At 38.4% G+C, this 23,191-nt stretch overlaps 1 protein-coding gene and 1 long non-coding RNA gene across 3 annotated transcripts in view; one reads left to right on the forward strand and one right to left on the reverse strand.

The window, feature by feature from the left end:
• LOC135418883 (uncharacterized) overlaps nt 1-23,191 on the forward strand; it is a 47,627-nt gene that overhangs the window by 22,975 nt on the left and 1,461 nt on the right. The window lies entirely within an intron of this gene.
• The window catches only part of PLPPR4 (phospholipid phosphatase related 4), a 29,655-nt gene continuing 22,969 nt past the window's right edge, over nt 16,506-23,191 (reverse strand). For both annotated transcript variants that reach the window (XM_064664680.1, XM_064664681.1), the window contains one exon: nt 16,506-21,254. In XM_064664680.1, the coding sequence (XP_064520750.1) occupies nt 19,917-21,254 (1,338 nt within the window). In that variant the 3' untranslated portion in view covers nt 16,506-19,916. The remainder of the gene's footprint in view (nt 21,255-23,191) is intronic.

The following is a 23,191-nucleotide window of genomic DNA, read 5'->3' on the forward strand; positions in this document are numbered from 1 at the left end:
TTTTACAGCCATGCTGCTTTAACTGAAGCTACTCAGAGTTTTACCAGTGATGGAGTAAAACTGTATCTATGAATTGTTTTCTGGTTTATGCCTGATAACCTCCGTATTTCATTTCACAGTAGCCTGTTTATGCCTGTATGTTGGCCCTAGCCTGTCCTTCATGGTTGAGATCCATGGAAATACATTATTGAATCTATTGAGCCTCTGGAAGTGCTTAAAAAGTTTTATAAATTAAATTTCATATATAAATGAGCCACCTGATCTGCCAAAGAAATAACTCACCTTAAGGTGTGTTTTATTTAGAACCACATAATAAAAACACTGGTTATATGTTATTCTAAAAGTAAAGGAAGAACATAAAAAAATACTCCCCCCCAAAAAAAAATGTTTTAAGTGAACCCCCCCCCCCCCCCCCCAGTATATATTAAACCTGTTTTCTTTGGGGTTTTTCTGTAATATATAAAATAGCTGACTATCATGTGTTAAGATTTATTACTTTTTACAAAAGAAGGAAGTCTTTAGAATAGGTTTGTCTGAAGTTATGAATGAATTTAGTGTGAAATTCAATGCAAGAAATGTAGTATGTTGAAGAGAAAGAGGCAGAATTCTTCATTCTCGCATTATAGTGTGGGAATGTTCTGCTAGGAAGTGGGAATTTTAAATCATGGCTATCTCCTTGTATTGATTGACAACCCATCTGAAAACTATACTTCTGGAAATTATGGTTCTGACTTGTGATCAACATTGCCAGCAACAGCAAGGGGTTAGGAGGAAGCCGGCAGCTGTGAAGATGGAGTAGGTGGAGAGAGGGGTAAAAAAACAGAAACCTTTTCATCAGTTATATGAGAATGCTGGCTTGCTTTTGTTTTTCTGCTGTATAGAAAGGAATGACAAAGCCATAGGGAAAAAAAAGAAAGTGTGATTTCAATCAATCCATTATGAAAACACATTAAGTATTTTTATCATTATATAATTGCAGTTAGAAACCATTTTAATCATAACTAAGACCAGTTAAAAGATGACAAATATTGAGTTTTGTGGTTATAACAACAAAAATTAGTCCCATGACAGATGTGATTTTTTTTCTTGCCATGTGTCATCAATTCTGAAACATCTACAAATGAAAAGGAAGAAAGAGGACATAAATAACATTGGTACAGGGCACGGTACCCCACACTAAATCACTATTCTGCACTGACAATAGCTAATAGTGATTATGTCAGCTAGACCAAAGCAGAAGGTTACTAGAAGGTTACTTCTGCAATAACATTAAATCTGCATATCTTCACATCCTCTCTTTGTAACATCTGTTTGCTTGCTTGTTTCATTTTCTTTAACACAAAGTTGCCTACCAGGTTACTGTAAATACGTCTGGAAATTAGTGCCTTTAGCAGTCTTCGTACTGTCTGAGCAGAAGCCTGGAGGATTTTGTATTCACTATCTTACATTTATTTAAAAAATAATCTGTGGGTAAAACCTGCTGTATTTTCCTTTTTCTTCCCTGCCACCTTCTCCCCCCTTATTTCTTCTAAGTTTATTTCATTAGGGAAATTAGAAGTTTTAAGCTAAACCTGTAGGTCATCCTATATTGTGGGTGAGATAAGGTGTGTGGTGGGCATACTCCACATCCTCCTAATGGTGAATTCAGATGCATTTCCCTACAGTTGCAGACTGTGATTATTCTCTGTTACTCATTGTAATTTTGTTGACACGTTGTCATGAACAATGAAGTTATTAATTGGGGTATTTTAGAAGGACGTTTAGAACTAGCAACCTGTGCTATAAATTCGTGATTAGGATAGCTTCTCTTTGAGATTTTCAGGCACATGTACAGTTTCCTAATAGAACTGACAGTTTTCCTGGCAAATCTGTCTAATTTTGCAGGGAAATACTAGACAAGATTTGTTCTTGTAGAAAAACTTGCTCTGTTTCTTTAATTTTTGTTAGTTATATGTTAGTAGTCATAGGAATGCACAGTTTATATTTGCTTTTAATCTAGTTTATGTTTTGATGAAGCTGTGTCTTTTAAACACTAACTGGTTGAAGTAATTTTCTTGTAAATCCTTAATTTTTCAGGCACTCAGCTGCTTTTAATATTGTGTTGCTGCTTCAAATGAGACAGAAAAAACAGGTTTTTAATGTTTTGTGTTTCCCAAGTTGCCTTTTAGAGGTTTTCTGCAGGAGGATCAATAAACAAGGTCTCATCTGGACGTAGAAAAAGGAAGTTAACATTGATATTTTGGTGCCATCCTAAAGCAGTCTGCATTTTTAACCATTAGGAACCATCCAGAAATATAAAGTCTGCTTTGCTAATTTTTGAGTCTAGTGTCTTTCTTTTGTGTGCTTTACAATTCCACTTTGAAGTGAAAGTTATCACCAGCATAACAAAATTCATCAGAATTATCACAAAATGTCTGTATGAATTTGTTCATTTGTAACTGACATGGATGAAAAGAATGAAAACAGAAATATGGCTTTATGCCATACTTGTCTGTGGAGAGGTGTGATGAGATATTTAAGGACAGCTGTTTTATGAAGCCTTAATGTATTCATAGTGGCAGCTGCAGTTTTCTGAACTGAATAGCAAGAATTGAAGAGCAGCAGAGCTGTATGTTTTGAAGAAGAAAGTTTTTATCATTTTCCCATCCATGAAAAAACTGTAGATGATAATAAATTGAAAAGAAAATGTCAGAAAATTCCAAGGTAGATGTTCTTGAATCAGACTCTAAGAAAAGGTGGCTCTAGTTTAGGAAATCACCATCTTTTAGTATGGCTGCATTAAACTCAGTTTGCATCAGGCCCTGTGTATTACCAGAAGAGCATTGTTTGAGAACCTTCTGAACCATGAACAGTTGAGCAGTTGAGGCTTTTCTTACATTATTGTATTGATATCTCTGCTTGGTCTTCCACATCCTGAGGTATTTTTTTCTATCAAGCCTCTCTAGCACTGATTCTTGTAACAATTTTGGTTTTCACGTTGAAGCTCCTTTGAAGACCAGTTTTGTTTTTTACATTGAAGTCAGCCCTTATTAGAAGATACAGAAGCACATACAATTATTGAATCTCGAAGAACTTTGTAAACATCGAGAAAACCAAATGTGGTATCCTAGATGTGTATCGTGTATATCAGCCATAGCTGACAGCAAAGATAGAATTCCATAGGCTTTGTTTGTTTACTGACTTAGAGATTTGAAGAATGCTGAGGTTTGTTTTACTGAGTTACAGATGTGTAGAATGCTGAGGAGTGGTGGTGAGTGAAAGGAGGAGGTGAGTCCTGGATTTACAGAAATGTTGAGTGATATGTATCTCTTGTAATAGCAGGTAATCACAAATACAGGAGGTGCTTTGTGCCAGGGTGACATTTCAGCTAAAGTACCTATAGAAATATATGTGTTGGTACAGTTGTAGGAGGGTACATTTTAGTTGCTGTTTTTGTATTGTGCTGTTAGTAACTCAGAAGTTCTTGACAATATAATTATTTCAGCCAGCAGATTGATGTGCAGCCATCTGTCTGTCTGTCCTGCAGCCAGTGAGGCTGCTGCTACAGTGCTGCCTAGAAAGAGATATTTTTCAATGAGTAACCAATGCCTTTCCTCTCTCAAACTGTCCAGTCTGTTTCAAAAATCAGGTCTTTTTCCTCAGACCATTTTGTGAACATACAGTAGATATTGCCCATAATCAAGTGAGCTTCTTGCAAGGGCAAAGCTATTCCATCTCTGACTGTACTTTGCCTTTCATCTCGAGCAGAAATCTGATTTTTTTCAGGTTCAGTAAGCCTTATTTTTCCACTACACTGCACTGTAGCATTTAAAAAAAAAATTCATAGAATGAAAGCTAGGTATCACGGGATTTTCTCATTCTTTCTGATAAGCCACCTTCCTGGTAGCCTTCCAGGAGTGGAATCTAGACAGCTGCTGCCATTTGGCTGCATTGACATATTCATCAGCTGTACTTGCATTTAGGGTACTAAAAGTCTGAAAAGTGCTTGAACATCATTTAGACTGAGTTCAAGTTTGAAGTAATGGAGATATATATATATATATAAATTAATAACAATAAAAATAGCAAATATATAATGTATAGTCTAAACAACAGTTGGGAATGTATATATTTTGAATCAATTCTTTTTATCAGACCTTTGCTTTTCTAAAAAGAAGTTTTTAAAAGAGAAATTAACTCACTTCATACTGAAGGAACAAATGAGCTTGTAATGGAATCACTCAAGTCAGAGGTTTGCTGTTTTGAATACTGATGCCTTTCAAAGTGAACTTCTTAAGGCAAATGTAGCATACTATGTTGCTGTCCTGTGCTCTATAGCATGATAACAGATTACCTACTTAAATAAAATGCTGTTTGAATGCTTCAGAATAACCCTCAAGATTAACTCTGCTTTATGGCTTACAAATAAAATATAGAAGTGTCACTGCTATGCTCATTTACATGTCAACAAAACATCAAAAATAGAGGTGTGCATTTTTTTGTTTAATATTCCCTTGACATGAAGCAGACATATTAATTTACCTTGTGACAATGGCAGACCTTGGTGTTTGCCATCAAGGCCACTTTTCCTTGGGTTCAGCCTGTAACTTACAGGACAGAAGTGACTTAGAAGAGAAGTAGTGTGAGGGACATATGTTGTCCAGCCTGGGGAATAGATTTGGGAGGGGCTTGGGACAAGAAGTCTCTGTAACAAGAGCTGGCAGTGTGCTGAGGTGGCTGAGAGCTCCTCTGTAATGGGCAAGAGGCGAGAGCACACCTAGAGAGCACACCTAGAGCACTGTGTCCAGTCCTGAGCCCTTTACAGAGAGGGGCAGCAGGGCTGGGGAAGGGTCTGGAGCACAAGTCTGATGAGGAGCAGCTGAGGGAATTGGGGTTCTTTCGGCTGAATGGAGTTTGGACGGGTGTCAGTCATTTCTCCCAAGTATCAAGTGATAGAACAAGAGGAAATGGCCTCAAGTTGCATAAGAGGAGGTTTAGATTTGATATTAGGAAAAATTGCTTCAATGAAAGGGTTATCAAGCATTGGAACTGACTGCTCAGGGAAGTGGTTGAGTCACCATCCCTGGAGATATCTGAAAGATGTGTAGATGTTGCATTTAGGGACATGGCTTAGTGGTGGCCTTGGCAGTGATGGGGTAATGGATAGATTCAGTCTGAGAGATCTTTTCCAGCTTAAATGATTCTATGAAGGACTTTGTCTCAGTTGCTGTGATCCCACTTGCAAGAGACTGAAATAGTAAATTTGGGAGATTCTGGCGTGTCCCTTTATCAGAAACAGCTAAACATTGGATATCAACAGTGTTTATTATATTAATTATTTTTTAATAATTTTAATAATAATATATTAATTATTATATCTCCTCTGAAATTTCTTATAGAACACAGCTGGTTGCAGCGGTGTCAGGAAGCTAAACATCAGATGAATACTTTTGAAAGCAGATCCTTGAAAATTAATTATGGCTGAATTTACAGCTTTGAGGCAGGTCACCTGCTACTGTGCCTGTGGCACTGCTTGCATTCCCCAAAGAAAGTTGTGACATATTTCCCTCTCCCCGCTGACTGCCCAGTCTGATGTGCCCTACTTCTATGACCTGTTCTTAGAGACACTGAATTTAGGCCAGGTCCTCAAACTTTGAAATTTTTCAACTGTATTATTTACTGACAAGCCAGTGTTCTGTAACAGCAAGTAAAAATGAAAGCTCACATTGCAATTAGCAACAATAAGCTAATAAGGTAGGCTTACACTAGTTTTGGAAGATTTTAAGGGATTATAGGGTTTAGAGCCTTCAAAAAATATGCATTGTTGTGGGCAAGGTCTTGAAATTAATAAAAGTAATTCAGACCCTCTTTATTTTATGTGGCTTGTATGTGTTGGTAATGGGATATATAGATGGGAATTATCATTCAAAGGAAATGTCCTGCAGTCATCTGCAAAAAGCTGGAAGTACGGAAGGGAAAACAGGCTGATGAAGTTTTATAACTTCATTTAATTTTGTGTAGACAGACTACAAATACCTGTAAAATCCCATTCATACATACATACATTTGTTTCCCTGTCTAAATGTAAACCATGGGTCATTATGTTCTGCACTCAAGTATCCACGCTTGAGTTTGTAAATTTGTTTATGGAACCTGGGGCATCAATTTGAAAAGGTTTAGCTCACAATGACAACTCTGAACAAATTATTAATATTAATGGTAATACTGAACTGTGTTTGGGTTGGAAATAGAAATCTGGACCAAGAATGAAAAATGTGTAAAATGAATAGCCATTAAATATCACTGATTATGTTGTGAACCTTTCTGTCAGATTTCAGAAAACAAAAATCAATAACATTTTAGAGAAAATAATGCTCAGCTGCCAGGCAGTTGCTTTTGTGAGTATTAACCTTTTGCCCTTTTAAGGTTTCTTTGGCTGGGGAGATGTAACACAAACATGGGAGCCTTTCTGCCATCACTGAGTGGGAATGGATATTGTGGCAGAGATACCTCACACCAGTACCACAGTTAAGTTGTGGGTGAAGTGAGGAAATAAACTTGAGATGGGTGATAAAATTAGCAAATGTAGGATGGAGATGTCAAGTCTGGAGTCATTGTACTTCTCTGTAAATAATTTAGTCCTGAAGTAATGTCTTCTGTCTGAAAATAGCTATTTGCCCATTTTATAGCAGTAGACTAACATTTTCAGCAATAGAGAAATTTGAGGTTTTTTACTTTGTGGTAGGTGACTCTATATTCCTTATGAATGCATGTGTCTGTCTGCTAAAATTAGAGTATCTAGACTCTTAATTAAAAGTATCCTGAATAATTTTCCACCTTTTGCTTTCCCTAGAAGGAGTTTGAAATCATAAGATGGAAGAGTTGCTAATATAAGCAATAGAACAGATGAAATTTTAGTTATGTAAAATGGACTCGTTATTAGCTCTTAAGGGGAGAAGCAGTGCAGTGCAGGCCTGGGGACCCCGTGTAGTCCAAGGAGGTGCCAAAGAGATACTGAGAGTCTTGTTCACACCCCCCACCCACCCCTTCTATGAGGACATTCTGACAGCTGAAAAAGCCATACTAGGAGATCTTTTTGGTTTTGTTTTATAACCAGAGATGCTAACAGAGTAAAGCTTTTGCTGTTGAAAGACTGTTTTATTTTTGATTTATTTTCTTCAGTGTAGTTTGATCCCATTCCCATTTTATTTCTGTGGCTTTAGATCAGGTCCTATCACTAATTTCTGCTCCATTCAGTTTCCCTGGTAACGTTTTATTTTTAGCATCATAATGCTTCAGAGATCTGGCATGGAGGGTTCATTTTGAACATGAACTATTATAATTTTATTTTAAACGTTTCATTTCATGGGCAAAAATGGTAAAACCCCCAACCCTAAGTTGTTCCACAAACTATCTATAAATATCTAAAAAAATGTGACCATATTACATGGTTAACGTTTTTATTACTTCCCCCACTATCCACCCATGGATTCAGTAGAAGATTTTTGGGACACAGGTTGTTAGGCATTCAAGAATTTTTAAATCTTTTGAAAATCGTTATCGTTTTCTACACTAGAGGTGTGTTATTCTGATTTTTCAGATCTACTACTGCAGCAGGCCCCAAACTCTGCAGCACAGTGATTATAAAATAATTATTCTGGCAGAAAAGGAGAAATACTTCTCTCATTCATCTTCAGCACCTTTTCTCCTGCAAATTGTCTAGACAGAAGTAAAGAAGCTGTGGAGATTGTATCTGTTTCCATTTCTAGGTTCTATTTAGTGACACATACATGTATAGTCACCTGACTGTCTTGACTAGAACATTCTTCAGTCTCTGTAAGGAATGAGACTAGCTGAAATTCTTGGTTTGGAGTCTACAGCAATGATTGCATAATGGCATTACTGTTGGAGATTTCAAGGTTTTTTGTCTTTTTCCTTCAATATTACCTGCTTGTCCTTCAATTCACACAATGACTCTGACTTAAAGAACAAATGTAGCAGCTGGTAAGAAATTTTAGGGGTTTTGTATATTCATTTAAGTAAATAATTATTATTCATTTTAACTCTATCTCTCAACTGAGGCATTTACCAGCCTTCTCAACAAAAAGCAGTGCTTAAGAACTTAGGCTGAATTTAGTGGTAATGACAATAACTCTGCTAAACATTAACAAGGTGAAAAATTTAAAAAAAAAAAAAAAAAAAAAAACCAAACCAAAAGCAACTCCCCAATATGATATTCATATGATGCTTAGGGTTCAGTGATACTACCTCACTGACAAAAGGAAAAATGCAAAGTAACATTCTAAAGCTTTCAGTATTTTTCAAGGTAGTTTAGATTTAAAGTGCTGTTTGCTCATTAACAGATCAAGGACTTTCTGATTATGTCTTTCGATCAAGCTGCATAGGAAGGATGATATGTCAGAATTTATCAGCAGATGAATAATTATTTATCCTCTTATGTAGGCTCCTATTTATAGTATTTGTCAAGCAAGTTCTCTCCTAGGGATGGATTATAATAGGAGCTCTACACGGTGTGATGAAAACCTTCCCATACCTCAGGCTTTGTAATTTCCTTTTATCTGAAATAATTGCCATAATAAGACGTAAGGTCTAAAAAGCTCTTAGAACTTTAACTGAAGGTCCTGTGCTATTCAGAAGATGCCTTGGTTACAAGCAGATGCTTCTATTTTCTAGTAATCCTGAAATCAAGGCTCTTCTATAAATGAAAAAGAACCCCTCATTTTCTCTGTTGCTAGGGAATGGTAAGAGAGAAATAATCCTTCCTCTTCCTTGAAGAAATGACCGATTCATGTCCTAACATGGATCACTCTCAGTATTTTTTAGTTCTGTACCTTCATCTGTCCAAACAATCTTGACTTAGTCTGATATACGATAGTCTGATGGGACTTAGATGCTAATAGGATCTCATCACTATCTCTTGAGAGATGAAGTGAAACAATGAGAAAATGGCTAGTTATGGCCACTGGCCCATCCCAGCTGCCATACCCAAGAGCAGTGCTAATGGGAGTTGATGGGTTGCTTTCTGCCAAATTTGCTTTTTTGATTCACACAGAGACATTTTTTTGCCTCTAAGAGTGAGCAGGAGAGAAAAGCTTTCTAAAAGAAGGAATTACTGGAGCTTACATAGTACAGAGGCTCATACAAACTGCCTGTCAGTCAATCGGATTTGACAGGCAGGAAGGAGATTGGTGACAGAAAGGGTTAGGACATTTGCTAGGCTCAAGCTTAGAACATTTCTCATTTCAAGGTTTTGAATTTTTACACTAAGGGAAGAGCTGAAATGCTGCTGCTTTCATTTGTTAGTGTGGGTTGATAATTAGCCCCTGCTTGCACTCATAGTTTTGTTAGTGCTGATTTTTGTTAGTGCTGTTTTGAAGGCTACACGTGATGGTACTGCACATTATTGGCACTTCGCTTCTCTAGGATCTTTTTGCTCTTTCTTAGTAGGGAGAGAAGGAATGGAGAGCAATCAGAATAGGTACCTTGAAGCAATATCAGCCAACTAGAAGTGTGTGTTAGCTTTTTTTTCTGTAGACAAAGGGGCACAATGCTGCCAGTGATTCATACTGCTGATACAGTAGGACCCAATAGTGTCTCAATGGGCTGTGGTGTAGCAGTTTGTGCTGGGTGATGCCTCTGGGGTGCCCTTTGGATATCTATACAGGTTACTATCATGATCTTTCTCACTGTGTAATGGCAAACACAGGGACAGATTGTGCTTCCCAAAACATCTGCAATCTAAGAAAAAAGGAAAGTAATTATATGGTAAAAAGAAAGAAAGAAAGAAACATAACCTTTTGCATGGAGTTGTAGTTTTTGTGAGAAAAGAAAGGAGGTTATTAGGACATGGTATCAATGCTATGGTGAGGAGTGCTAGATGGTAAAAAAATTTAAAAATACTTGGATTTCCACTTTTCTAAGAGCATTAAAGGAGAATGGAAGAAACTGGAGATAGAAAAGATTTCCAGACCTCATTATCTTTAATCTGCCCATCAATCATGTACGTGCCCATGCATCTGCCATGTTTTGACATTATGTCATGTCAGGATTGCTTACCTGGGCAGAGCTGTACGTGGTAGAAACAGCTAGAAGATTCCCTGATACATACAAAGTTATTCAATCTTGACAGTATACATTTCCCCAAGATTTATTTGGTACCAGTCCATTCAGTGGACCTCAGACACTGAAAAGACTGAGCGATATGTTAGTTAACATACAGAGTTGCAGAAATTTTTAACATCCACTATGATAGTTAAAGGATCTTGCTCATTGTAACTGAGTCTTCTCTGTCTCAAGAACCACTACGTGTTTTTATCTATTTTCAGGTGATGACAGTTTGAAAAGAAACAGCATAAAATATACAAATCTTCTGTCCTTTTATCTCACCTCTTAATAAGCGCTCATTGCTCTGCTATAGACCAAGCACCAAGGAGTAATAACAAGGCCAATCCAAAGAGCTTTTTTTTTAAGACTCCAGTCAGAGTATTAATACTTAGGAGCAGAAGACATAGATTTGAGCTTTGTGTTCAGTGGAGCAACAATACAGTTAACAGAGATGTGGTGCAGTATGTTCCCATAGACCAACATCGCTGGGCCAAACAGCAGTCCTTTTCTCTGCAACGGGAAGAGTCACCAGGATCAACTAGATTTCCAAATGTGAATTTGGAAAGAATATGTTAAAAAGACATACACTGAAAGTACTTTTAACACTTTTACTCTCAAGTGATACATCTGTGATATTCATATCCAGAGGCTTCCATAGGTTGTTCTATGGTATTGGTATCAGAGGTGTGTAAATATTGCAAATATCTGAACTTCTGGATTAACAGCATCTTAACTGAATTGAATTTCCTGTTCTGGAAATATGAAAGAACTTTCCATTAATGCAGGAAACAATTACTGCAGTCTACATAAGGTCAATTCATGCTTCTTAGTAGAAAGCAGCATTACTGTGTAAGCTGCTACAGAGTACCATTATGCAGTGAAAACCGTGTAGGAGTGCCTTTAAATGGAATACTTTATTTTTGTCTCACAGAAGAGAGCAAAACTGAATAATTTTCAAACATATCATTTTTTTCCTATTTAAGTGATAACATCAGAATTCTACCAGGAACTGTCAGCACTCAGTAAGGATTAATACACTTGCAGGAGATTATAGCATCTGCCAAATGTCATCTTTGTGCCCTAAATATAATACAAATAACAGATATTACCTCTCTGTCTATAATTTATTATACTACTACTTTATGTAGTCCAATCTTTCAAGGAAGTGAGAATCAGGTGGGCTCAGGATTCAATATATCAGCTATATATCAGTGCTAAACTCTCTCTGGATAATGTAAAGCTGCATGTTGCCATAATTTAAAAGCAGAAATACATTTGCACTTCACTATAGAATTATAAATGAGATACTGACAACCAAAAAATAATGTTTTAGCCTTGCACTGTTGTCATTATCATTTTTTTCTAAAAGTAAACTTAAAACACCAGTTTCTGCAGTGATTTAGACAGTGGCTCATTTTTATTTGTTCGAAGAGTTCATTGATTCCACATAAAGCAGTTGCAGTGTAGGTGAAACAGGCTGCTGTGTCTTTACAAGGCTGGTGCAAGACCAGCTATAATAGAAGATGAAATGTGTAGTGTTGTAGTGTATTGTTCTGGTAGCTGGATTCCTTATGTACTAGAAAAGTACCATCAACTAGAATAGGAGAGATGGTCATGCATTAGAAATATGGAATTTGGACTCTGACAAATAGGTATAAAACCTGCAAAAGTAAAGCACCCTTTACATTACCCTGGAGGAGTAATGTTTGGATAAGAAATGAACAATCAGGCATTGCAGCTTTCTTCATTTTTCGGAGAATGCAAAGCACTCTGGACATCAGATTAAAGCTTCTGAATGATATTTAATCCTTAATTTTTTTTGAGTTTTTTATCTCTGGTTTTCCACTAGTTATTAAGTTCTGTTAGAAAATATGCTAAGTCTGTGCAGCTATGTTGTGTTATATATAATAATTGATCATCATTTATCTGTTTGAAATTTGAAATTCTTCTTGAACAAAGAAAATTAGATGCAGTTTGTGGTATACTGCTGATCCATGGTTTGTGCTCAGTATAGCAGTGATGCAGCATATCTAGCAGCTACATTTGTTTCTATGGCAGCAGATCTCTTGCTGTGTCTCTCCACAGGTTTTCCTTTATGACAGCCTGTTTATACGGTCTAACACAGCTTAGTGGCACACAACTGCTACTGCCCAACTCACCATCCTTGCTAAAAATCCACTCAGTGAGATTGACCTGGCAATATACTCCTCTCACAAGTTCAGAAGTCTTTTAGTTGTGTTAGTTGCATGTCCAGTGTTGGATTAGCTACCCTTCCTTGTTGTAATTTTCAAAAATTTTAATCTTGAATCTCAGAAAATATTCACGTAACTTCTGTATCACTTCACAGACATGCTCTTACCATGCTCTTAGGTTTCTCCCCTGCCCCTTCCCAATGATAAGAGCTGAAGGGCTTTGTAAACTAGTCACATTTTGTATCTTAACTATGGAGGAAATAATTTTACAGTGACCCAGTCTTCAATTATTTGATGAATAATTGAAGAGGGATTAAGAAAGCACTGATTGTACTAATTAACTGCCTAAATGTGCAAATTTAAAAACTGTGATTTTGTTCTTTCGCTGCTGCTTGGGTTGGAAAACACCTTAAACTTTCTCTTGACTCACTCTCTTTTCTTGGATAAGTTACAAGTTGGTGAGGTTGTTTTTTGTTAACTTGTATCTGAATTCTTCTACTTGCATCACAAAAGAGGTTAGTGAATGGAGGACTCCTTCATAAATCTCATTAAAAATGAAGGCATTTTAAGAAACTTCTTCCAGTGGTCCACCTTGGTTTAGGAGGTTAGACAAGGCTGTAATCTGTTAGGCGTGCAGAGCTCACAGCACATTTGTTTTGTGTTACCAACCAGAACATGCCATACGAAGTCTTAACTGTCCTGATCATTTAAAATGCATGCTTCTCTTCCATTTTTCTGCTCATTATTAAATGGTGGAAACCTCATTGTCTCTGATAGTAAACCAAGGCATTAGTTTGTCATCACACGCATAGCAGTTCTCAGGAAACTAAAACCTAGAAGTGGCCAAAGCCTGCAACTGTTCCCCTGCCAGGGTGGTGCACACTCAGTGTTGGGAGATACAGGATGTTGGAACCGGTTCTGTGAAAACTCTCCCCTCTGATAAGAGTGAGGATAATTGTCTCAAATTATACAGAAAGATAAGGAGTATCAGAGGACATTGCAACTCACACTATCCAGAGGTTTTAGCTAATAATTCTTTTGGGCCTGGGATCGGATTTTTCAGACCCTGATGATGCTCTGTAAAAAAAAGTGTACACTTAACATTCTGCTAAGTATCCACACCACTTATGAACTAAAATATACAAATATCAGGGTGACCAGCCCAAAGGATGAGTTACATAGCTTGGGCATAGAACTTCACATGAATGTGTATGTGAAGGAACATAAAAAGAATGCATATTGAAAAATTTGATAAACATAGATTGTACTAATTGAAAAAAACATTATAGCTTGTTTTAGGGAAAACTCAAATACGGGTATTGTTTGCAAAGAATTGATTCTATTGTCATATACTTTACAGGTAAACATGCTCCCAGCTGTGTGATGTAACTCACTTAGCAGAGCTAGTCTTCTAGCCCCTGAAAAGGGCAGGAACAGGTATTGTAATCCACAAGCTCAGTTTGAAATAGGAACAGGAACTGTTTGAAACAGGAGCAGAAACTGTTTGAAACAGGATCACATTGCACTCAGATATGCTCCAATCTGCTCTGAATGATTTGGTGAGAGAGCAGAGCTTTTCCCTATGCATCATTTAGTAGCTGCAGAGACTTGACAGATCCACAAATCCCCATGACTCTCATTTCTTTCTGAGCTGCACTGAAAAAGTAATATAGTAGGAACAACTGAATGACAGTTGGCCTTTGAAGGTAGGGAGAGTTTGTGGGGGGATAATTCTTTTTCTTCTTTTTCTCAAACATGAGAGGTACTTTCTAGGGCTGAGAAGACTTGCTTTAGTTCTGGGTAAGTTTTCATCTTAGCTCTTTTTTTTTAGCAGGGCTATGCTGATAAAACCATTGAATATGCAAGTTTCCTATTACCCTTTATGGCAAAACCACTGAAAGAACAGATTTCATATATGGGGGTATAACTAAATGCATGCCTTGCCACAACTTGTTCCTTCATTTAAATTATCTGTTCAGCTTTCTGCTTCTAAACCCTGGCTTTAACACGTTAACTTTGTGTTGTGTGTTTGTATGCACGTGTATGTAGCTGAAATTCCCTTACTTTCATTTTGAATGTGCAGTATGGAGACACTTACAAGCTTTGTCCGGTGTTTGATACATTCTGTGATGTAAGGTTTGTGAAGAGATTTTATTCATGATTTTATGAACCAGGATTCTAATGCTTTTAAAATATTCCTGCCAAATTAGCTGTGCACTGATCTGTTACACAAAAGGTCTTCATAAATCTATACCAAAGTGATTCCAGTAGTGTCTTCTCTTATGCAACTTCTTATATGAAGACCTCTGAAGATCTTTTAAAACCCCCCACAAAACAGATTTAAGTTTCAGTTTAATCAATCATACCTTTGAAAACTCCTTTGCATGATCAGATATAGTCATCAGTCTGGATCACAGTGAGGTCTCCTAATGTGTGACAGTGTTGCTGTAGCCAGAATGGTTTAAGAGAATATGACAAGGTTTGTCAGTAGAGGTAATTTCTCATAGAATCATAGAACCAGCTGGGTTGGAAGCGACCTCCGAGATCATCTAGTCCAACCCTTGATCCACTACCACTGTGGTTACTAGACCATGGCACTAAGTGCCATCTTAAATCAAGTTTTATAATATAACCTCTTCAATATAACTTCAAAGGTAACCCTTCAGAGGGGGAGTTCTTTTTTAGCCTAACTTTAGATGTTTAAAATGTGCCTTTTAAAATATTTGAACTAATTGTCTAGGCCCCTTTGTCATTCATGGAAAGAGTCATTCCCAGAGGAGAACTCATTAGATTTGTATTAGATGTCAGCTTTCAGCAGTCACACCCTCGCCTGCTGTTTTACTCTCTTGCACTCCTTCCCAGGGTCTCTCTGAGCCATATCTGGGACAGCGCTGTCTGTAGCTTTCCCAGGCTACCAATACATGTCCCAGAGGGTGGGACACCATAACCTTGGGCCACAGCCCTCATTCTTCACACAGCTTCACCCAAGGCATTGTCTGCTGCAGCCACACCAGCATCTGCTCCTGGCCAAAGGAGAGGTTTCTCCTGAAACTGGCTACTCCTGCTGTGGGGTCAGGACATTCTCCTGCCCCAACTATGCAAAGAGAGCTCCTTTAGTCACCACAGAGGGAACAGTATGATAGCTGTACACACACTCCTTTTTCTTTGAGAGAAAACATAGTGGTTTTTGATTCTGTATTGCCTGAGGGCCCCCATCTTAAATTGTCATGAAAGTCATGGGACAGGGATTGCCAAGTGACCCAGATCTGGAGCACAGCTTGGGGCGCTATCAGTCCATCCCCATGTGCCTTCGCAGGGAGCACAGCACATGTGTGACATTGCTGAACTGCTCAGCACAGCAGTGCCTGGCTGGAGGCAGCAGTGACAGCAGCTGCCCAGTGCCACCCCAGCGTGGCAGTCACCTGCTGGAAGGACACACAAGTGTAAAGTGTCAGCCTGCACAAAGGCCCAGGCACGGGTGGGAAAAGCTTCTCCTAGTCAGTTTGCTGTGCTGCCATGCATTGTAGGGGCTGTGTGTCCTTGTGGTCCTTGTTATGCCATTGGCAATGTTGGTGCATGCCTCAGCTACAGCCACGCCTTCCATCCCAGGCACTTAGGGGCCTGCTGTTGCCCTGTTTCAGCGTGTTTAAAGACAGGCTTGGAGACAATCTTTGCTGTTTGCCTACCACATTACTTTGTGTGGCTTCTAGGTAAGAATGCTTTTGACAGTATGCTGTTACACATATCATTTTTCACTGTTGCCAGCAAAGGGTGTATGTCACCTGCTGACTCCTGCATCCTAACTTTTTCCCCTGGGGAGAGCCCATCCTCTCAGGTTTGCTCCTGACATCTGCCCTTGTCTCATTCACAAATCCAAGGTTGGCTTCACCATATCTGGCAGCTCCACCCAATACTAGCAAAGTGTTTTAGATGCATTAGGGATTTAGCAATGCAGCTGGTGCTCTGGAATGATCTAGCAGACATGTCCTCACATGGCCCAACATTCCCAATTCACTTGCTTTCTTTTCATATAAAATGTTTTTTGGATAGAGACAAGCTTGTTCAGACACTGTTTCTTTGAACTTCTTACCACTATGCAACATCTTGAGGTTTCCCATTGATGACCATTTTTATGTCATGAGGTACCTGATATTGAAAAATAATTTGGGGAGGAACAAAACTTTGCTTCACCACAGAGATGACTAAACATCAATGAGGAATTTTATCTTTATTTCATGATGTTAGCACAATAAACTCACACAGTAGCATTGATCTGTACTTATTTAACAAAATACATTTATAGCAATTTACAAATTCTTTTCCATTTGAAAACATTGCATAACATTTTATTAAACACAATACTTTATATAGAGATTTCTCATTAAAAACATATTTTAAGTATTTTCTTTTCTCAGTAAAGCACAGCCTAACAAAGAAATTCGTGCCTGTTAGCAAGTAAGAAAATCAGAACACTAAGAAGATGTCACCTGTCAATTTATTTGAGTAATTTTTAAATTAAGGTACCAGTGGAATGTAAACAAAGAGTAATTTTACAAAAGGCTCCTTATCAAATATACATGCAGAGGTCTGAGTTCCAATGTATATATTATTACATTTCTGCTCTCTAACGTAATATAATTTGATAAGCCATTATTAAAAACAGTAGCCTTTGGCACTTTGAGTAAAAAAGAATATATCAATATTTATGTATAGAACACAATTTCAATGATTACACAAGAGCTTTAAAATCTTTTCTTAAGAAATAGGAAACCTTAGGAAAAATATTACACTGCACTTGAAATAGTGCAGCAAGTTTTAGAGTAATAAAAGCAACACATATGCCAATATATCTGACTAAAACCGAGGAATAAAGAACAAACACTCCCACCAGGAATCCTGCTGTTTCCAAAACAGCTAAATTGCCAGAGGGAACATTTTCTAATCTTTGCTTTATTGCCATTATTCTCCATTTCAATTTTCCATTATTTCCAGGTTCATCTACTTATGTTCTTTTCCCCTGCACTTACAAACTAACAAACAATTGCATCTTATTTCCCTGCATTGATAGGCCAACAGTGTTTCTGTCTTACCCATTCCTTTAAAGCTAATCCTACCTGCTTTATCATGTACCTAGACTAAACTAAAACCAAAGTTTTTAGTTCATGTTCATGACAGTCCAAGTGTTTGTAATTCCTAGGCATCTTGTACAAAATTTGATATTAAATACCAAGGACTAAAGATTCATCCTTTTGAAAAGAAAAAACAAATCCTGAAAATGCTAGAGTCTGAGAACTTATTTCTAAAAACCTACTTTTTTTTTTCATTTTCCCCTGGTATCTACGATTATTTTTCCCAGCTCTGTGCCTTAAAGTGTGTCTTCAACATACTGTGCCTTTAACGTACACAATATGCTGCAAGCCTCCTGGGTAGCTTCTTACATGGAACCTGCAGAATACTTTCTCCCAATCATTGTAAGTATGATGGGATCGTCTTTTATCACTAGCAGAGAGAGTGTGGTCATTTCCTTAAGGACCAGCTCTCATCCACAGCACTGGGTGATGGGCAGGTGAGGGAAGCATTGCTTGGCACGTTTGGCTGACAGTAAGCCCTCAGCTAAGCCTGGAGCACCTGTAAAACTGGGAAGGTATATAAAGCTTTCCATTGACTCTCAATCTTTTCTTCTATACAGATTACAAACACCATCCTGATATTTGTGAAATTACTTAGGGTTAGGGTTGGGGTTGGGATTTTGTTTTGGTTTTGAGGTCTTTTTTGGGTTAGGTTTTTTTTTTTGGTCTGTGTGTTGTGCTGTTTATCTTCTTGAATGGGGTGATTCTTCCTTCTACCTCCTACTTGGCTGGGGTAGGGTGGGCTTTTCCTTAGAGTTCTGTGGGGTAGGGTGTGTAGACAGGTTCTGACTATGTAGTATGTATCTGGTTCTCTGATACCCTAAATCAGAAGAGGACTTCAACCAGAACACTCCCCTCAAGAAGCCAGAGAACAGACCTGATCTGCTACTATTTATTCACTGAGGAGACTACTAAGCCATTCCCTCCCCCTCCTAGGGGGTCTAGGAGGTGTCTGATAGTAGTTCTCTTTCAGACAGAAATAGGAGAGAATGAGGAACTGCAGTGGGCGAGCACTGCCCCGGCTTCCTTCATGGTATAAGTCAGAGCTAAATGTAATGAGACACTTCTTCTGGCATGCCCAGGACATGCTACACTTATTCCTTTCAGAGCTTACCCTTTCAATAATTTTTGGCAATGGAGATTTTTAGCAGGCAAGTTCTTTCATTATATTCAAAGCTCAATTTACTAAAATATTCCATGTTCTCTCAGGTGCAGAGACCTTCATATTCTTAAGTGGCAGTGGTGGGAAAAAATATCATGCTTAAAAGGCTCTGGAGGGTGTCTCAGGGAGGTGAACAGTAGTAGTGGCACAACGCAACACTCATTCAGTGATTCTGCAATATGAAGGCATTCCATTTTTTAAAGCGAAGCACAAATCCCCTAAATGATGGTGATTGGGGTGAAACTTGTCATTGTTCTTGTGGCATACTAAGCAAGTGAGGTGAATGACTGCTCCTAAGTGTGAGCTGCTGTATTAATTCCTGTCTCCTTGGAAGCTGGTCAGGAAAGTGGCTGTTTATTTTTATTTACTCATGGCTCGCCTTTCACATTCGCACATCTTGCAGTTATTGGTGTCCTACATTATATGTTTAAAAACTAATAAAAACACGGACGGGTCGCTGAAGGACAGAATAAGAAGTTTAAAAATGTAAAATCTGAATTACTTGTAGTACTTGATAAGACCCCTTAAAAAACATAATTTAAAACAATTCTACAAGTTAGCCCACTAAGAAGCAGCCTCTTCATTAGTAGCACCTGTTCTTAAACAAAAGTTGAGCAGTAGCAGCAAACTATTCAAAATAGATAGTCATTCCATTCTAATGGAATGTCACCCACACATTTTTTGTTGCAGAAGACATCTTAAAGAACTACACAAAACCTTTGCAATCTTTGAATGTGACAGATCCACTATAACAAAGCTGTAAATATTTCCTACGCTAAATGAATGCAGCCAGCATCATCATAGTATTAGCAATATTACTTTTAAAGTAACTGCACATCAATATGTCATGTTTGCAGAGTCTAATAAGTATGCAATTTTTCAAAACATGTAAAGTTATCATCAGCACCATCCTGTATTAAAGATTTGGTGCAAATTCTGCAAAGGTGAATATATAACACTGATACAGCCTTTGCTGTGAAAAAGTCAGTCAATTTTGGACACAAATATAAAATAAAAAGTTGGCACATTCAGGAAACACAGTATCTGTGTTCAAGACCATTGTTTTGATTGACATCATCACCCTCAGATAAATGTTTTGAGTCTGAAGAAACAAGCTGCATGAAAATGTTTCACATTAGTTCTGGCATTGTGCTTTTCCCCCCACCACATGCTTTCCACAGGCTCATGCACATTGCACATCAACAGCACTGGGCTGCTGGTCAATAATTTGGCACATAAAGGTAAATATCAGCTCAAAACAAAGAGAGCAGAACCTGTGTCAAGATGTGTTTACTTTGTGGTGGTACGGACCAGCGGATATGTCTCCTCTCATTCCTTGTATGCTCGTGTGGGGGATGTACCTTTATAGAAGATGTTTCTGGTATTCTCTGGACTGCTCCCTCTCTCAGGGATTAAAATGATGTTACCTTTTCTCCGAAGTGTTGAGTCCCGGCTAGAAGAAATGGACAGAGTCTCTGAGCCAATCTCACTTCCCTCCACTGGTGTGACTCTTATCGTGGTGATACCATGATGGTGATGCTCACTGTTATCTATGTTGCTTCTTTTCCTGTCACCTGACCCATAACTGTCTTTTAAGGAGTCACAGCTCTCAGAGTCTCTGTTAAGATCATTTAGCTCATATGTCTGACGGAGGGTGACTTTTTCAGGACCTTTCCATTTCCATGACCCACTTCCTTCTCCTTCTGATGGCATCTGAATTACAGGTCTGTTATTTTCTGGATGGGCCTCAACTCTAACAATGCTACTTGGCTCATGGTCTGTCAAGGTTTTGTATCTGATGGCTCCTGTACAAGTGACTGTGCTTCCCTCTGAACCCTTTGGACTGCCCTGAAGCACTCCTTGCTGCTTAGACATGGCTATTACTTGCATGATTCTTGGCTGGCTATTGCTTCTACAAGCAACACTCTTCTCAGCAGCTTTCAGCCATTTAGCTCTAGCTGAACTACTTTTGGGTGATGTGTTCACGTTCTCCTGAGTCTCTTCAGGAATATGTACTAGCTGGGATGAGCCAGGACGTGACTGGATAGAGACCCTCGGCCCACCAGAAAGACCTGAGTTGTTACAACCTGGTACACTGCCAGGCTGGATTTTCAGGTATTGGCCAGTTGGGCCATGATGATCACCATTTACACCCACTCTGGAGGGTTCTGAGCTTGACCTCATTTCGATAGCCCTTGGTGGTGACTGGCCAGATTCGGTCTCTATTACTTGCAGTGACAACTTTCGACTTTCATTCTTGTTCTTCCACTGGGAAAGCAGCTGTTTGGAACGGGCAGAATCCATTGATGCATGTATTGTTGCATTTCGTCGTGCTGGATCTTCCATGGATGGTGTGTTGACTCTTGGCAAAGTGTTGCTGAAAGTAACCATGTTTTCCTTTCCCATTGGGCTTCGTGGTGTTATTATTTCTACATCAGCATTCGCTCTCTTGAGATTGGTCAGAGACCCTGAATCTCTGTGGTTTCTATTCAGGATGCTTTCTGTACGGTGAGAGACAATGCCATCGCTGCCGGGACCATTTTTACCTGGCAGGATTCTGTTGGCATCTTGACTGAGGTCTGTCAAAGACCTTAGAGCTTCTCTGTGAAAATTCGGGTGAAACACATTTTCATCACTTGGTAAGAAGTTCCCCACAGCATACAGACCCTGATATTTGAAGAGAAGCATCAACCATCAGTTATGGAAAAAGACACATTTTAAGTTACTTTAATTACATTCTTTTGCCTTTAAATAGACACTGAGTGACATAATTACTCCTGCTAAAGTGACAGAGAATGCTCACTTTCCTTTCCTCACTAATATATCCTTAGTCCAAATTCTGTCCTCAATCTGGTACATCTGGATATGTATGAAGTTGTCTCACTAGGATAACTAGGGCATATAATTCATGGCAACAAACAGTTAAGGAAAAGATTTAGCCTCCATGAGTTTTCTTCTTTTTATCTAGCAACAGCTGCAGCCACAGAAATAACATTTTGTTAGGAAAATAACAAAATAGATGTTTGCAGTCACTGAGGCAAAGCTATTTTACAACTATACCATTGTCTGCTTTGATTTATTGAATCTTGTAATGGCTTGAGTTGTTCTCTGCTGTAACAGATTCCATCCTTTCTACTGCATAATAACCATGTAATACAATACCTACATCACAGAACAATTTATCAACTCTAAATCAACTGCTTTCCAAGCTGTGCAGAACTGTAATAAGATTTAGTTATACAACATTTTCTTAATAAAAAGACTCTGCAAAGGACTGACCCTTCCATGAAAGGGTCAAATACCTGACTCAGTCACTTGAGTTACTTGCTCTTTACACTCTTTTCAGAATTATTTGCATGTTCACGTTATTTCCCCTCCCCTTCCTCTTACTGGTGAGTAGTTTTCAGGGCAGATTTACAGAATACTGTGTATCCAGGACAATGTACTCTGATATATGTTGTCATGCAACAGTGTATGAAGACCTAACAAAGCATACTTGTTTGTGGATTTCAAACATGGGAACAACAGCTCCATTTATGAGAGTCTACAGCAGGTTCACAATTTGAAACAATATTCTCAACAGAGTGCCGTTCTGCTCACAGTGCAATCACAGAAACTGACTTTAGTAGCTCATGGGGTTTCTGTTACTACCGTGGCTGCTGTTTCTTCTGCCACTGTGAAGACAGTTTTTCCCCTGGTCACCTTTGTAGACCATCTTCATGTACCTTAGGTTACGTAATAACAGAAAAAAGGGGACAAGAAATGAACTTATTTTACTATTATACTAAAATTCATCATTGAATTCTCAGGGGTCAAAATCATCCCACTGGCTGCTTCTGTTCACCTGCCCACACTCGAGCACAAATGGTGTCTGAAGAAGCTCTGATTGCTCACAGGCACCTGTACTGAGCAGCCAAGGTAGCAGCACTCCTGCTGGAGACACTTGGAGAGCAGCAAGAAAAAGCAAATGCTTCACAAGCTTCCTACTGGTGGATACAAACAGACCTATCCTACACACTTCCTAACAGGACCCTTCCAAGGTGCTTCATCTGTTTCAACCCAGTACAGAGGAACAGCAGAGGAATAATCCGATTTGGCCATCCTTTTTCCACTGCATACTAACCCTAAGAGCTCCAAAGAATCACGAGTGTATAATATTGCCTTTAATTTCTTGTAGGTTCAGCAATTTACTCAGCTGAGTTGCTGGTACTAATTCAACCATTTTTTGAGATCATAAATCTAACACTGGCAACGTAAACTCAGGTCAGCAACAAATACCAATTAATCCAATATTTTTCTTGCGTTATGCTTTAACTGTGGAGTAGAAAAGATGAGTATTTTGAAGTATTTAACGAAGCACATAAAGTTAGAGCTGTTTCTGTATGCAGTGCCAGATGACTATATTCCACTTTGTGCACTGTTACTGGACTTTACACTAAAATACATATTTGCTTTTTTCTGTCTGCTTTTAGGGTGATTATCCTTAACTCATCATCTTCAACACATTTTGACTATATTTATAGCTATGGAATGTGACCATGATGAAACTGTTCATAAAAATACCAGTACTCCTATTACAGCCTTATCAGTTTTATTTGCTAAAA

The sequence above is a fragment of the Pseudopipra pipra genome, chromosome 9, assembly GCF_036250125.1.
Source record: "Pseudopipra pipra isolate bDixPip1 chromosome 9, bDixPip1.hap1, whole genome shotgun sequence".
In the NCBI taxonomy this organism is placed as follows: domain Eukaryota; kingdom Metazoa; phylum Chordata; class Aves; order Passeriformes; family Pipridae; genus Pseudopipra; species Pseudopipra pipra.